The sequence below is a fragment of the Macrotis lagotis genome, chromosome 1 (genome assembly GCF_037893015.1).
Source record: "Macrotis lagotis isolate mMagLag1 chromosome 1, bilby.v1.9.chrom.fasta, whole genome shotgun sequence".
Lineage (NCBI taxonomy): Eukaryota > Metazoa > Chordata > Mammalia > Peramelemorphia > Peramelidae > Macrotis > Macrotis lagotis.
Genome location: NC_133658.1, coordinates 269,340,319 through 269,357,497, shown reverse-complemented (window position 1 = coordinate 269,357,497; position 17,179 = coordinate 269,340,319). Strand labels below are relative to the sequence as shown.

Below are 17,179 nucleotides of genomic sequence, written 5' to 3'. Positions count from 1 at the left end.
CATTTCCTTTTGCAGAGTCTCCAATAAACTGTATAGGATCTACCCTATACTGATTAGTTTTGTTTGGTCATTTTTCTGTTGTGTCCTACTTTTCATGATCCCATTTGGGATTCTCTTAGCAAATGTACTTGAAGGGATTTGCCATTTTCTTCTCAGTTCATTTTTTTCAGATGAGAAAACTGAGGAGAACAGGGATGTGACTGCCCATTATTGAGATCAGATTTGAACTTGGGAAGACGAGTCTTCCTAATCACAGTACATGCACTATATATAGTGCCTTGGCTTGCCTATCCCCTCTATCACAGAAACTCACAATTCCATAGACCCTATTTATTCACTTTAGGCAAGCCCCTTCCCCTAGATGATTTTATTTCCTATCTGTAAAATGGAATGGCAGCCCTATTAAGTAAAAAATTCCCTCTCATCAGAGGTCTGTATGGGCATTGGCTGGGTTATGTTGTAATGGAATTCTCTTTTGGGCTTGGGTCAGACTAGATAGCTTCTGAGGTTCCTTCTGATGTAGAGGATTAGGAATGTAACAAAAATTCTGTAATCTTAAATGCTGTTAAGTCTTGTAAAATGGGTGGAGAGTCTTTGCTGTAAGATGTAAATTGACTCCTATTATTTCATTATTTAATGTAAAATTTGAATCCTGTCTCCTCTTTTTTTTTGTTTTTGTTTTTGCAAGGCAAATGGGGTTAAGTGGCTTGCCCAAGGCCACACAGCTAGGTAATTATTAAGTGTCTGAGGCCAGATTTGAACTCAGGTACTCCTGACTTCAGGGCCAGTGCTTCATCCATTAGCCGCCCCTTCCTTTCTCCTCTTTCCCAACCCCAGCTTCCAACCTTGCACCTGGTTTTGGTCACATAAAGGGGGGAGGGATTTCCCCTTTTGCTCTCAGTGCCCAGATAAGAGGCAAGGCTATCAAACCAGGATCAGGCCACCTCTCTTTCTAGCCCACCTCTATCTCTGGCCCAGTCAGCTCTCTGATTGTCTTTATCCCCACCTCTCCTCATCTCCCTCTCTCTGTCTCTGTCTTAGTCTCTGTCTACTAAGCAACCATGGGTAGCCTTTTGTTATTCACCCTGTCATATAGTCCTTTGTTGATCCTTTGGGAGGAAAAGTTTTTCAACCTGTTTACTTTGATATATTTTATAATAAAATCCTGAGCAATTTTAAAATCCCATAGAGCACACGAATTCATCTGTCCTTTCAGTGGCCCCCAAATTCCTATCCTGATCTGGTTACCCCAGATCCCATTGACAACACTGCTATCTCTAACATTTGAAGAATCTCTGATTTTGTGAAAATGAAGTACCTGTACTAGACCAGGGATCCTAATCTTTTTTGTGGGTGTGCATAAACTGCTTTCATAGTCTGGCAAAGGAAACTTATTCAGCCCTTCTCAAGAGAATGTTTTTAAATTACTAAAATAAAATATAATGGATTGTAAAAGTTATCAATTATATTGAAATAAAGTCATCAAAATATACTTTAAAAAAGACAAATTCATGAATCCTACATTAAGCAGCCCTGAACTAAGTGATCTCTAAGGTTTTCTTTGGTCCTGGTATTCTAAGGTTAGAAGTAAATTCAAGTAGAGTGATGATTGCTAACTATTTAGAACATTTCAGTTGTCTTCCTCTCTCCTCTCCAAATTTAGCTTGGGCTGAATTTAGGAAAAGTAATTATTATCATCATTATAACTAACAATGTCATTTATATGGCATTTCAAGGTTTATAAAGCACTCCATATGTCTTATCTCATTTGATCCTCATAGCAATCCTTGAAAATATATACCATTGCTACCCCCCCATTTTTACAGATGAGGAGGTCAAGGCTAAGAAAAATCAAGTGACTTGCCTAGGATCATTCAGAAAGTGTCTAAGGTAGGAATCAAGTTCAGGTCTTCTGCCTCTAAGTTCAGCATTTTATCCTGAATTGGCTACATATATATTCCTAGATTTTTGGGTCAATTATTTATTTAGACTCCAATAATTCTCAGAGAGAAGTCCAAAGCATAATGAAACTCCTTTTTAAAAAATATACTCCCATTATAGGTATGAGTTGTGATTAGCATTGTTAGAAGGAATTCCTGCTTTGATGAGTGCAGAGAGCTATAGCCAATTGGGGCATAAGTGATAAAAACAAAGCTTTCAAAGAAGTCCCAAACATAGCTCTTCTCTCTTATTTCCAAGGGAGATGGGTGGGAGCCAAAAGAGGAAGTTGATTTATCAACTATTCCTTTTCATTACCATTGTATTCACAGGGGGCCAGATTGAGTTTCAGTCAGACTTGAAGACGATTATTTATATGTAAGATGCATTGTGCAAATATTGGCAAGGTAAATCAGAGGTGGCCTGTTGTTGGGCAATGTCTTTGCTAAGATGCCTGAGCTAAGGCACAGTACTTTACCTGGTTTGGAACCCTCATCCACAGAGCCATTGTAGACTTGATTTATAAACTCTGGTCTGTTGTCATTCATGTCAATCACATAGATGTAAAGGTCAATAGGATTCTCCACCTTGTTTCCATTCATGTCCACTGCATGTGCTCTAAGCTGAAAAAACAAAAGAAAAAAAAACAAACAAACAAAACAGAAATAACACATGGTCAAAACCTGAATTTAAATGATGCTTCCAAATAGTTTTGAGAGCTGCTGGCATATATCAGAGCTAAAAAGCATTTAGTTTCTATCTAAAGTCTATCATATTTGTGGTAATTGCCAATGAAACAAAATATGCTTTAAAAAAAAAAGAAATGAAGATAATGAATGTCTGGGTGTTAAAGTGGGCTTACTTCCAAAAACTTCTTTAATACTGTAACATATACAATCATCATTCACTGTGGGGGGCGAATAGCAAGAAAGTAAGGCAGTAATCTTAAAGAGTAAGTTTCTGATCTGTATCAAATGTGTTCTATATAAAAATGTCCTGATGATGATGCCCAAAGGGCAATAAAACTGTGTATATCCTTTGATACAGCAATGCCACTATTCCAAAGTAATCACAAAAAAGTGCAAAAAACTCACATGTACAAGAATATTCATAATGACTCTTTTCATTGTGGCAAAGAATTGGAAATTGAGGGAATGCCCATCAATTGGGGAATGGCTGAACAAATTTGGCATATGAATGTCAAGGAACACTATTATTCTATAAGAAATCATGATGATTGGACAGAAAATCCTGTAAGGATATAAATGAACTGATGCTGAATGAAGTGGGGAGAACCAGAAGTACACTACAGATACCAACAACAACAACATTGAGTGATGATCAACTATGATGGACTTGTTCAATTGAGCAGCATAGCAATCAAAGAAAATTCTAAAAGACTTGTGATAGAAAATATCATCCATGTTCAGAGAGAGAACAGTAGAGTTTAAATGCAAAGCTTACTATCTTCAATTTTATAAAGTTTTCTTATGTATTATATCATTATTTTCTCTCTAATTTTTTTCCACTTGGTTTTGATTCTTCTTTCACCTTATGATTAATATGGATCTATGTTTAGCATAATTACACTATGGAGATATATTAGATTGCTTTTTGTCAAGGGAAGGGAAGGGAGGGAAAGAGAAAATGTAAAATTCAAAATCTTGTTTAAAAAATGATTAGTGATAAAAATTTCCAGATGATCCTGAACCTTACCCTGGTCCCTCAGCTTTGACACAGAAAACATGCATGAGATCACAAAGAAGGTCTTCCAGGATGTTTTCAAGTTAGCAGATAGCATTGACCTTGTGGAGTAGAATCATCATCATCAGTCAAATCCTTCAGAGTTCTCTATGCCCCAAACTTCAGGCAATTCATAGTAAAGATCAGCACAAAAGATCTTTCAAGAGACATTTAAACAAATTCAGTAAGGAAAAAACAAACCAAAAAAAAAATCTTGGATCTGAACTGGTTTACCACAAAGAAGTTGTCTCTAACACTGTATTTCTAATCAAGCTTGCAATTATAGAATAATGTTCAAGCCTATAAGAAGCAGTGACCAAAGATGTGAATGTGCCTTCCCTACTACCTTCAGGCAACCCTAACGGTAGGAAAGAAGTTAGTGTTCTCATTAGGGCTATTGACAGCAGCTGCTTGCTTTCTTGCCCCCATAGTCCAAAAGTCCAATCTGTAATATTTTGGAGACAGAGATAACAAAGTACTCCCAACCCAGGGACCATGAAAATCCTTGTGGCATTGTTTAAAGGTGAAATTTTTCTCACTGCTATTAATTTAGTGGGGGTGGGGAATATTTCACACCTATCACAGGGTCTTTTGAGATGCTAAAAGATGAAATACATGTTCATTCTTAGAGCTCAGGATAGAATATTCCCATCTAAGGATCTACTGGGCATCTGAAAATTGATTTGTACCCCTTCTCTATAAATTTAATCTAAGGTCTCAAATGGTCAAATATAGTAGCAAAAGCATCTTAACTTTGGAGGTTTCTACTTAGAATGTCTCTTCTGTGGATATCTCCAGAAAGAGAAATTCTTACCAGGTAACAGTGGGAACCAAGGGTCTGTCTCCTTAAACTGAAAGGATAACCGTGGTCTATTAAAATGAAGGAGTAGAGTGACAAGCCCTCTGGGATTTCAGGCTGAAGGCAAGAAAGAATTGGAAGGCATTAGAGGACAGACCAGGTAGCTCTGTTAATTCTGGTCTAAGACTAGATTTTTAAGTTCTTTCCTACTCAAATCTATTTTCTTCTATTTGTCCTGTTTGCTTTCAGGAGCTGAACCACAAGGAAAAAATCAAAATAAAAGTAGTTTATGGGTCAACCTTCTGGGGCTGATGCACATAACAGCATTCAGATCTAGGAGGATTTAGTTTATAGATAGGAAATCCCTTTGGGAAGAATAGAGGGTGGATATCTATGACTTGTTGTTGCTGGGGCTTCTGGTTAACAGTCACAAAGCCAATGAATGTCAGAGCTGCAAGAGAGCAAAGAATGTGAGAGTTTAAAGGAATCTTAGACCATAGAACCAGAGAATTTCAGAGTTGGTTTAGAACATAGAAGGTAGAATGTCAGAATTAGCTTCGCTTAAAACCACCTCCTTCAGGAATTATTTCCCAGTCCTCTTGGCTGCTAATGCCTTGACTTTTTTTTTATCTCCTCTGAATTTATCTTATATGTACTGAATTTTGTAAGGGCACAAATGTTCATTGATGGGTTGATAAATCTAAGCCCTGAATTTTATAAAGGAATTAGAAGTTCCCCAAGGTGATAAAACTAATTTATGGTAGAATGGGGATTAGACCACAGGTTTTCAATTCCTCGCCTTCCCATGCCACTGTACTCCTCTTGATCTTAGGCAGGGGATTGTATGAGATGGTCTAGTCCAACTAGACCTTTAAAATCCCGCCTAAAATGCCTTCCCACTCTAGGATCCTATGATTCTGTGACCCTGAAAAAGTGTTAAAATCAAGATGAAAGGAAAGCATTTGGGGAATAGAACTTTGAAGCAGAGTATCTAGGGAATGGAAACTGGTGCATGTTGACTATGAAGAGCTCGATCCAGCTGGTTCCAAGTGAATTCTTCCTATTATCCAATCTCTTAGCATAGCTTCTCATTACTGTTGCTTCATGTACCTCTGAACGGAAGGCATTTATACATGATGGTTGCTGAAGGAAAAATGAAAGTGCTAATTGTATTCATATTGGCTCCAGTGTTTTGGTTTGCTTCAGACAGCACTGAATGGAATTTTACCCCTTAATTTGTGTTTTTAAGAAGAATTTCAAGGCTTACTTGACAAAAAAATAGATGAAAAAGGGAGGGGGGAAAGCCATGTGTGTTGTGCAACAAACCAAATTAACACTGATTCCTAGGATAATTGCAAAGTACAACACAGCAACATGGGATTGTGCAAAAGTCTAAGTCCAGACTATGTTCTATTAAGAACAAATTTGAAGTGCTGTGTAGGGATGCTAAGACCCTCCACAGCAATCCAGTTGCCAGTCACTGTGAACTATCTGCATTTCATCCTCATGAACAAACCATTCAGCCAGGAGACACAGAGCTATCCTTCATCATGTCAGATGGAGCCAGTCAATAACTTTACAAGGCAAAGGTCAGGTTGTCTTTGGGAAAAAAAGCAATTCTGGACTAAAATTAAAGTTATTATCTTCAAACTAAGGTGGAATTAGATGCTTCTTGTTCTATCTGAAGAAGCAGCTTCATTCAGAGATAACATGCCATGTGAATCACATATTTATTTAATTTTCAGATTTGTCTTCCATCCTGCCCCCCCCATCTCCAAAAAAAAAAGTTTTAATCAAATTTGATAGCTTTTTTAAACCCTGATCAGCTCATGCCACTCAACAAGCTTGTGGCTCTGAGCACCTAGCTTGGTCAGAATGGGGGTAAAAAAAATTCCATAACTGAAATGTTACCCAACTCTTCTTATATTCCTGATATTCAGGGAAGCTCTTTCCCCTGTCCATATGAAAAGGACACTTTTTAACTCTGAGTGGAGAACATCTATTTCCAAAATTCTTAACCTATTTTAAAGGCATTAAGAGAAATGGCTATTTAATTTAACTCAACAGACATTCATTAAGTAACTACTCACAAGCATTATTGTAAGTGCTAGGATTTCAAAGATAAGAATGAAACATTGCTAGCTCTCAAAGCTTACATTCCACTAGAATTTAAAGGAATAAAATAGATAAACTTTTTGTAAAGTGGGAATAACTTTATTGGTGTGTGTGTGTGTGTGTGTGTGTGTGTGTGTGTGTGTGTTTCAGGTTTTTTTTTTTTTTTTTGGCAAGGCAATGGGGTTACGTGACTTGCCCAAGTTCATAAAGCTAGGTAACTATTAAGTGTCTGAAACTACATTTGAACTCAAGTCCTGCTGATTCCAGGGGCTACTCTATCCACTGTGCCATCTAATTGCTCCATAAACTTTAAAACAATATTATCACATTATCTTGTGATTTGTCTATGAACTGATTTTGGGGAATTTGTTTAAATTGAAGCAGGAATATATATTTGTTTTTGCAAGGCAATGGGGTCAAGTGACTTGCCCAAGGTCCATAGCTGGGTAATTATTAGGTGTCTGAGGTCAAATTTGAACTCAGGTCCTCCTGTCTCCAGGGCCAATACTCTATTCACTGTACTACTGAGCTGCCCTAGAAATTAAATATTTTTTACTATGAAAAGTGTTTACATTCTATTGTGCTAAGTCTTCTGGCTTCCTTCCCTGCCCTCGACATTCTAAGGAGAGTCAGTTAAATCTCAGCAACATGCTTTGTTCTCAGGCCTTCTGACCACTCATCCCACTGGAAAGAAGAAATGTAAGAATAGCAATTGCTAATTGAGAATAGAAACGATTTCGTTCTTTGTATTCCCAGGCTTTAGTCCAATAAAATAGATGATGTTTAATAAATTCTGATTGATTAATAAATTGATTTTGACATGATCCTTGTGACTAAAACCTAATCTGGTAACTTTCTTGAAACTGGACCACTGATATGTTACCCTTAATCAAAGTCCTTCACTTGGGACCTCAACTCTTGATGGTCCTCAGTTTTTTATATTGTAAGATTAAGGAGTTAAATTAGGCAACAACTAAAATCCATTCTAGCTCTAAATTTTTTTTTACAGTCTTAATTAAAGATTTTATTTATTTTGAGTTTTACAATTTTTCCCCCATCTTACTTCCCTCCCTGCACCCCACCCCCACAGAAAGCAATTTGTCAGTCTTTACATTGTTTCCATGTTATACATTGATCCAAATTGAGTGTGATGAGAGATAAATCATATCCTTAAGGAAGAAATATAAAGTATAAGAGATAACAAGATTAGACAATAAGATATCAGATTTTTTTTTCTAAAATAAAGGGAATAGTCCTTGAACTTTGTTCAAACTCCACGGCTCTTAATCTAGATACAGATGGTATTCTCCATTGCAGACAGCCCCAAAATTGTCCTTGATTGTTGCTCTGATGGAATGAACAAGTCCATCAAAATTGATCATCACCCCCATGTTGCTGTTAAGGTGTACAGTGTTTTTGTGGTTCTGCTCATCTTGCTCAGCATCAATTTATGCAAATCCTTCCAGGCTTCCCTGAATTCCTGCCCCTCCTGGTTTCTAATAGAACAAGTGTTCCATGACATACATGTACCACAGTTTGCTAAGCCATTCCCCAATTGAAGGACATTTACTTGATTCCAATTCTTTGCCACCACAAACAGGGCTGCTATGAATATTCTTGTCCAAATGATGTTTTTACCCTTTTTCATCATCTCTTCAAGGTATAAACCCAGTGGTGGTATTGCTGGATCAAAGGGTATGCTCGTTTTTGTTGCCCTTTAGGCACAGATCCAAATTTCTCTCCAGAAAGGCTGGATGAGTTCACAGCTCCACCAACAGTGTAATAGTGTCCCAGATTTCCCACAACCCTTCCAACAATGATCATTATCCTTTCTGGCCATATTGGCCAGTCTGAGAGGTGTGAGGTGGTACCTCAGAGAAGCTTTAATTTGCATTTCTCTAATAAGTAATAATTTAGCCAGCTCTAACTTCTTGATCTTTAGTTTGGTCTCTACTCCTGAAAACTGGAACTCTGCTATGTCTTTTAGTCTTAGTGTTTGATGTCTAAGTCCTAATGGTGACCCCCATGACTACTTAGATTTCTACCTCATAAATAATGATTAAAGAACAGTCCTGACTGAAGATAGCAGGAGGTAAGCTGGCCACTGGGTCTACATGTATAATCAGAGGTTATTTGGTTTATCCCTTTCATTTCAACAAGAGTTTGTATACTGGTGATCTAGTTTCAAAAACATTTAATTGGAACCCTTAGATATAACAGGGGGATGCCTAAGTGCTTGTATGACTGGCAAAGAGAATAAACAGAAAAAGAGAGAAAGTGTTTGCAAAGAATAGACATGATGGAATTCTTCTGTCCAATGGCAGTTGCTATGTTATTGGCACTTGATTATTTAAAAATTCCTTTTCTGTGAATAAGTGGAGAAGTGGTTGCCAGAGTTGATGTCTCCTCAGAGTGAGACTTCAAAGAGAATGAGTTTTTCTCTGGAGGGGTGGGGCAATTCCAAATGAATGATAGTGGATTTGAAGCAATAATGAGAATTATTTAAATGGGTGATGATTTTGACCTCTCAGGGTTCCTTCCATATCTTTAAAAATAAGCAATGGAGTAAGCTATAATTGGAGTTTTATTAGGATCAAAGAATTTAGAAGGTGGAGAGATCTTAGAGACCATCCAGCTTGACCCCTTCATTTTGCAGATGAGGAAACTAAAGATTATAGAGACTAAGTACTTTGTCTAAGGTCACAGAGCTAATAAGTAACAGAGCTGGAATTAAAATTCAGGTTGTTGGACTGAATCTAGGGCTCATTCTACTACTATACACTGCTTTAGGTGGCTAAAGATTATGGTATTAGTGCCCATCACCATATTCTAATTTTATATAAGTGGAAATACAAAGATAGTAAAAAGTACTCAAGTATGTTTCCAACTGCAATATTAGTTAGTACCTCTTTTGTCTATATAATTTTCCCCATGTAGAAGAAAAGAAAAGAGATGGGAAAACAGATAATTTGAGATTCCTCTCTCTAAACCCATTTTTTCATAAATTCCTGCTATCTTTGTAATACACAACAAGTATGCCCATGTCAAAAACCTTGCTCACTCCAAACTTTCTTCAGTGTCCTATTGCCAATATAATAAAATGCAAATTCCTTGGCTTCACGTTTAAGGTCTTCCACATCTGTCACTGACCTAGCTCTTCAGTCTTATTTCATATTACAAACTCTATATTGCAGCCAAACTGCACTTCCAGTCTTATTTAAGCGGACAACTTGGGGTGGCTAGGTGGTGCAGTGGTTAGAGCACCGGCCCTGGAGTTGGGAGTACCTGAGTTCAAATCCAGCCTCAGACACTTATAATTACCTACCTGTCTGGCCTGGGACAAGCCACTTAACCCCATTGCCTTGCAAAAAACCCAAAACAAAACAAACATAAACAGACAATTCCAGCTTTGGTACAAGGGCCATGTCCCATGTCAGATACCTACTCACCCCTCATTTCTGCCTTCTCCTTCAATATGACACCTAAATTTAATAAGTACTTATTAGCTACCTAATGTATACAAACCATTGATACATGTTAGTAACACAAAGAAAAAAATGAAAAATGTTAACTATCTCTCAAAAAGCTTATATTATCCTGGAACGATATAAACTGACAAGTAAAAAAATAGTTTAAGACAGGAGAAAAAAAAGGTAAAAACTAGGAGTCCTCAGTAGGAAGTGGCACATAAACCAAGCCTTAACAAAATTTAGGTATGTAAAAAGGCAAATTGAGGAGGGAAAGCATGCCAGAAATAGATACAGATATGAAGATGGGATATGAATTGTTATGTGCGAGAGACAGCAAATGGGTTAGTTTGAGTAGAATGCAGAGTGCATAGAATGGAGTAATGTGTAAATAAGTATAGCAAAATATAGTGGAGTCAGGATGTAAAGGAATTGAAATGTGAACCTAAGGAAATTGCATTTTCTCTTAGAGGAATTAGAAATCCCTTGAAGATTCTTGAGCAAGAGAGTAACGATTGATCAGACTTGGGTTTTAGGAATCTTACTAAGGTAGCTGCATCAAGGATCAAATGGAGAGGGGAGTGACTGGAAGTTGAGAATCTAATTAGGAGACTGGTAAAAATTCCTATTATAGCTGATGGGAGTCCAAATTAGGGTGACAGCTGTGTGAGGAGATAGGTGCTAGTCATGTGGAAATAAAGTTCATTAGGTTTGGCAACTGATTGGATGGGGCTTGTGGGAAGGGTCTAGGGTGACCCCAAGGTTTTAAACTTAGGTGAGTGAAAAGATTTAATTAGAAATAGAGAAGTTTGAAAGGGGAGAGGGTGAGTTGGGGTGCCTTTGGGAGGCCTAGGATAGTTATCTAATACCTCTATGAAGCCAGCCTTGTTCTCTCCTTTCCATCAACTGAAAGGGACTTCTCACACTGGAAGTGCCTCCTTTTCCTCTGAATGGTTCTTCCTAGACATTTTATTTTTAGGAAATTGCCTAAGCCAGTCAAGTCTTCATTATCCTTCAGCTTATACTTCTGACTCAGGATGGTGATGTAATGACAAGCACATGAATTGGATTTGAGTGAGGGGGTGCTTTGCTAAGTCACCAGTCTCACTGTCTCCTTCAGAACCATCTGGGTCCAGTGGCCAAACATGAATCAGAACAACTGGACATGGCCCTGGATGTGAGCCAATTAGAGTTAAGTGACTTGTCCAGGGTCACACAGCTAGTTAGTATTAAGTGTCTGAGGTTGGACAGCACAGCACCCCCTCACTCAAATCCAATTCATGTGTTTATCATGGCATCACCTCCCTAATGGCATGGTCTTCATCAAGAGTGAAGGAAAAAATATCATACTCCTGACTATATGCTTTCTACATCATGTCCCCTAGGGATGCCTTCTCTCCCACTCAGTATTAACTTCCTTTAATTTGTAATCTCCCATTAGAATGTAAGTTCCTTGAGAGCAGGAACTGTCTTTCCTTTTGCCTGTTTTTATACTCCCAGCACTTCGCTTAGTGATTAACCTTAGTTAAGTCCTTAACGGAAATGCTTGTTGAAGGTGATTTGACTTCCTCTTCAAATTTCACCTTCATTTGTTTCTCCTATCACTTCAGCTTTTTATTATTATTAATTTATATGTTGTACCATACCCCATTCCAAGTAGACCAGAAGAGTAGGAAGGCCATCACTTTTCCCAGTATCTGGCACAATGCCATATGTAGAGTAGACAATAAATGTTTCCTAAGCTGAACTGCATTTAACCAGAGTCATTAATGATATTAAAGCTGGAATTATTTTCTTTGTTCCTTGACTATAGTATGGTAGAAAAAGCCTTCATTGGAGTTTTAGAAGACTTGACATATGGTCTTGGCTCTGACACTAAGTATATGACCTAGAATGGGTCATCTGACTCTCTCTCCTGCCACTTGATTGTACTCCTTAAACTTTAAAAATAATGAAGGAGACTTATTAGAATTGAGATATCTTTGGGAACTCATCCTTTGGCAACACGTCTTCATTCTAGGAAGAGTTCAGTGCATAAAGAGAGATGCTAAAGCCAATTAGAAAAGACAGTAACTAATTTTCATTGGATATGAATGGAGTTCCAACATGGACTACCATTCCACCAAAATCTAATTTACTCTTGAATGCAACATGCTTTCTCAGAGAAGGATTGAAAAAGGAAAAGACAGGTACCAGCTGTGCCTGAATTTTCCCCAAGTGTGTTCAGGGTGTGCATTCTGCAAGCCCTGGTACAGAAGCTCCAATCAAACAATAAGACATGATTGACAGTCCTTAAGTATTCAGACTTTCAGATTACCAATGACTTATTCCCTGGCCAGCACATGCTTTCTGCTACCTATCCTAGGCATGTTGATGTGCCAGCAAAATAAAATCAGGAAGCTAATTGCCCCCCAACTTTGCTTGAAAGAAAAATAGACAAGAGAGTAAATATACATGTTGAATTCAGAAAGAATTCAGAAAAGAGCATTCAGAATTCCTGCAAAATGCATGAACAGAAATTGGGCAGTTTTCTTGTCTTTGCATTGATTTCTTCTTTCTTCATTGCCTTCTTTTCTCTTCTCCATCATTTCTTGATGCAAAGGTACTCTGTTTATATTACTGATATAGTTGCACTATGGGTCCCAGTTATTAACTGACTGCAAAATTTCACTGAAACTTACTTAGATGGAACTTCAAAAAAAATGATATATTTTTTTAAATGAACAGTTGATTGTCTATGACCATTGGACAACATCAACAGGAGGCAATGTGGCGTAATGGTTAGACAGCTGAATTTGGAGTCAAGAAAATCTGAGGTTGAATTCCATCTTTGCCACTCACTTAGTAATGTGACCATGGCCAAGTCATTGAACCTCCATGAACCCCAGCTTCCTCATCTGTAAACCAGGAAGAGAAATACTGGTAATAACTATCTCAAATGAGAAAAAAGTGTGTGAATACCTATTTGAATTTTAAATGTTAAGTATTATTATTACAATTCTTGATGATTTCATAGTTCTACTCTGCAATTAATAGTAATGTGACATTGCAAATATAGTCTTCTCCTTCATTATTGTCACTCCCAACTCCACTCCTTAAATCTTGTTTCCTGCCATTGTAAAATGTTGGATGAACTGTGTTTGCTTTCTCATTTGGATAGTTATAAGCAGTGGGTCCTTCTTTTCTTACAGGGAGTTTATAATGGATTCTTCTTGCTGGGAATCTTTATGGTAGGAAGACAGTGAAAAGAGACCAGTATAATTCATTTGCATGGGCAGAGAGGGGGGAAAGATACTAACTACACCATCAAGGATTCTAGTAGTCTGAGTAGGATAAAGCAGGAAGTTTCTTATGTACCATGATATGACAGAAAATGCTTTCCTCTATAGAATACAAGAAAGCTTCCTGTCTCATTTCCCTTTGTTAAAATACAACTGCCCCCTTGTAAAGGTAATTAATACATTAGACTGTTATCAGGCATTAACACAACAGTGTAGGTAAATATTTATCAAATTCTTTCTAGTAACAGGTGTAAGTCTTGAAAGAGAATCCAGGAATGATTTTGGAACTCAAAATTAGAGAAAACAGACAAGAGATATTCAGCAAGAGGAATAGGGCAACCTTTAGCTACGCAGAGAGGTAAACTAGAAAATTGACAAAGGCGAATTTTACCAACCTCAGAAAGCTTGACTGGATCTCATTCTACCCATTTTACTGTCTTTGTCTCACAACAACCAACTCAACATTGTACATTCCCCTAAAAATGTTGTCTCTATCCATAAGAATATATGTTCCCTAAAGGTAGGGACCATTTTTGCTTTTCTATTTGTATCACCAGTATTTTCACAGTTCTCTAAGCACTTTTTCCATTTCTTTGTTCCTGGATTCATTCATTCATTTGTTCATTCCTTCATTCATCCGTTCATTCAATGTGCTGATATTTCCATGGGTTTTGAATTATCCTAAGTAAAATTCAGTCCTTGGACAGAAGAGCTAGTCAGTCAATCAGTAAACATTTATTAAGTACCTACAGTATTAGGCGCTGTTTTAAGTGCTGACTTAGACATACCGAGTTGAGTTACTGTAGACTCAGCAAAGAGACACCTTTAGGTCTAACTTCCATTTCTTCAGCTCAGCTATGTAGTTGCATCGACATGAATTTTGGAGGCAGCTTTTCCTGAATATGAAAGCCAATCGTGTACATTTTAAAAGCTGCTAAGATAAGCCAATCAAAATAGAATCTTGAGTCTAAGTGTGATGAACAACTCTGATTTTAAAAAGAGATTTTCTATCAGCTGAAAAGCTCTTGAAGCTTCAGGGGAAGTGAGTTTTCAGGAAGAAAGGACTGAAGTTTCAGAGAGAATTATTATCTGAAATAGTAGTAGCTACTCAGGAGTGGCCTAGGCTTGCTGAGTACAGGGGAGGTGATCCATGCTAACAACTGCCACTTCCGAAAAGTTATGAGACATGATTTTTTAAAAACGGAGACACATATCTGACAGGAGTAACATTTCAGCAAGAAATCAAAGAGCAGGATGATGTAAGCCCTGAAGCCAAGGTTTCTAAGAGAGGAGAGAACAAGAGGGACTTTTCAGGTTGATGAAAGATTCCTTTCTCAGAGCTACCACAATAATTAAAAATTAATCTGTCTCATCTTGAAAAGGTGAATTTAATCAGGCAAATGGCCTCCCCGTGTGGACAGTTAAAAAGGAAAGTGCTGTAAAAATGCTGAACCCGAGGCAATCTGACTAATTATGCAAAGGGAAACTTTGCAGGAAAATCATAGTGTGTGATGACAGGACCTGTGTAGAAGCATCCTTAGGGTAATGAATGAAACTCAGTTTTAGACTGGTGATGATGGGAATAGGGAGGGGGAGAAAAGGAGCTTTGGAGAATGGTAGTTTTCTGGGATCTCAGAGTTATAGATCTATGGAAGTGTCCTTTAAGCCTGAAACCCAGAAAAGTTAAGCTTACTTACCCATGTTCATAGGTATAAGCACTGGAGGGAAGATTTACAGCTAGGTCCTCTGACTTCAGAGATAGTTTTCATTTCACTGTACTGTACTATGCTATCTTCCCCTTCAGGGACTGTATTAACAAAGGTTTTTTTTTTTCTTTTTAGGGTGGAAAGGTATCAGGAGGTGGAGGAAGGATCAGTTTCTGCTTCTGCACATAGAAGGAGAGAACAGAGGTAACAGTCTGCCATATATTGGGCCCTTCCATCAGAAATGGGACAGAATTTTTTGTAGAAAGAGATGGAAAAACCTTATGTGATCACCACATAGGAGCATTCCAAACCTGGGATGGCTTGAATTTCTGGCAATCTGTTAATGACCTTGCCTCATCAGTTCAAATATTTCCTAACTTTTCAATCACAAAGATTGAAATCCAAACCTTAGGGTTTTTAGAGGACCCCTTTGTGTAGACACTGATTTTGATTGAGACACACCCCCCACACACACACAAAGAGAGAGAGAGAGAGAGAGAGAGAGAGAGAGAGAGAGAGAGAGAGCTGGGTTCAAGCCCTCTACTTATACTTAATGACTGTATGACTCTCTAAGACTATATATATTGTAGAGAAGGTGCCAGACTGAATTGGTAAATGGAGTTTTCTTCTTTGGAATTGTCCTATTCAAGTAAAATAACAAAGTCTATCTATATAGAAAGAAACACACAAATATGAATAAATCTATCTATAACTATATATATCTATATATATATATATATATATATATATATATATATATATATATACCCAAATTTCAAGGATAAGAGACTCCCAGCATTGAGGAAAGAGGGTAATTGAAACACTATACCTATAGAAGAGAACAGATTGTTTGAAAACGTTACTTTAGATTTTGCCAAAGGGTATCACAGTTTTCCTGCCCTCAGTCTGCCAGCTCAGCTCTTTAGTTGCAATGACCAGACCTGAAATAATCCTGCCAGTGCTGAAACAACACATACATACTCTCTCAAATATCCCCATTTCCAAATCATTTTTCCTCACATATTCCTTGGCCCAGTGTACAAAATAATCTTTCTTGTTCAAGAAGGATAAAATAATTTTCCTTCAAGTGCTCCAGGACTCAAGGGAAATCTCTTTTTTGCATCTAGCTAAAAAGATAATCTATTTTCTTTTCTACTCCTCCCCACCCCCCTCACTGGACCATCCACCAGTGTGCAGGATGATGGAATAAGTGGTAACAATGTCAGTACAAGTAACCCCTTACATCTGATGACATTTAATTCTCAGACAATGGCTATTAGAATGCCTAATACAGATCTCCATTAAGATGATTTGACCTTTCACTGAAGTTCCTGACATCAAGACATTGGGTCTCTGCCTCCCCTACCCCTCTCTCTTCAACTTTAATGAGTTCAATTATTACATCATATCATCAGTTCATTATACTGATGAATCCTACCAGCCCTAATCTCTCCTGAGCTCCATTCTTACATCATCAAATGCCCTTTGGACACATTTCCATAGGCATCTCAAACTCAAAGTGTTTAAAACACATATTTCTTCTCAAACTTACTCCTTTTTTCCAGTCTTCCCATTTTCTGTCAGAGGCACCATCATCCTTCTAGACATGCAGGTTCACAATCTTAGTCATTCTATATTCTTTATTCTCTATCACCTCACACCCTACAATTTGCATAATATTTCCATTTCTTGCCAATCAAATATTTCCTACACCTGTCACCTTCTCTCCACTCACAATTGCTACCTTATTTCTGATCCTGACTTCCTCTTGTCCTTATTACTTTACTACAGACTTTAAAAAAGTATGTCATCTTTGTCTCCTTTGATAAAATGTAAGCTCCTAAAGGGCAGGGAACTTTTTTTTTCATTTTTGTCTTTGTATCACTAAGATCTAGCACAGTAGTAATTATAATGGTAAGCACTTCATAAAACTTGTTGATGGACAGACTAGAAATAACCTGTTGCTTTAATCTCAAAAAATGAGGAAGACCTGACTTGGTAAGGAGAAAAGGAGAACAACTTAAAACTTCTCCCCAGCATGTGGGAAACTTGCACCATTGGAAATCAAATGACTTCTCTTAAAATTCATCTATTAGACTGCTCTAGGGTGTGTGGATAGTTTCCTCTAGG

The 17,179-nt window shown here is 37.6% G+C and overlaps 1 protein-coding gene across 1 annotated transcript in view; it reads right to left on the bottom strand.

The window, feature by feature from the left end:
• CDH4 (cadherin 4) overlaps positions 1 to 17,179 on the bottom strand; it is a 1,140,604-nt gene that overhangs the window by 209,447 nt on the left and 913,978 nt on the right. Inside the window, exon 6 of the mRNA XM_074210396.1 lies at positions 2,417 to 2,561. Coding sequence (XP_074066497.1) covers positions 2,417 to 2,561 — 145 coding nt within the window. The remainder of the gene's footprint in view (positions 1 to 2,416; positions 2,562 to 17,179) is intronic.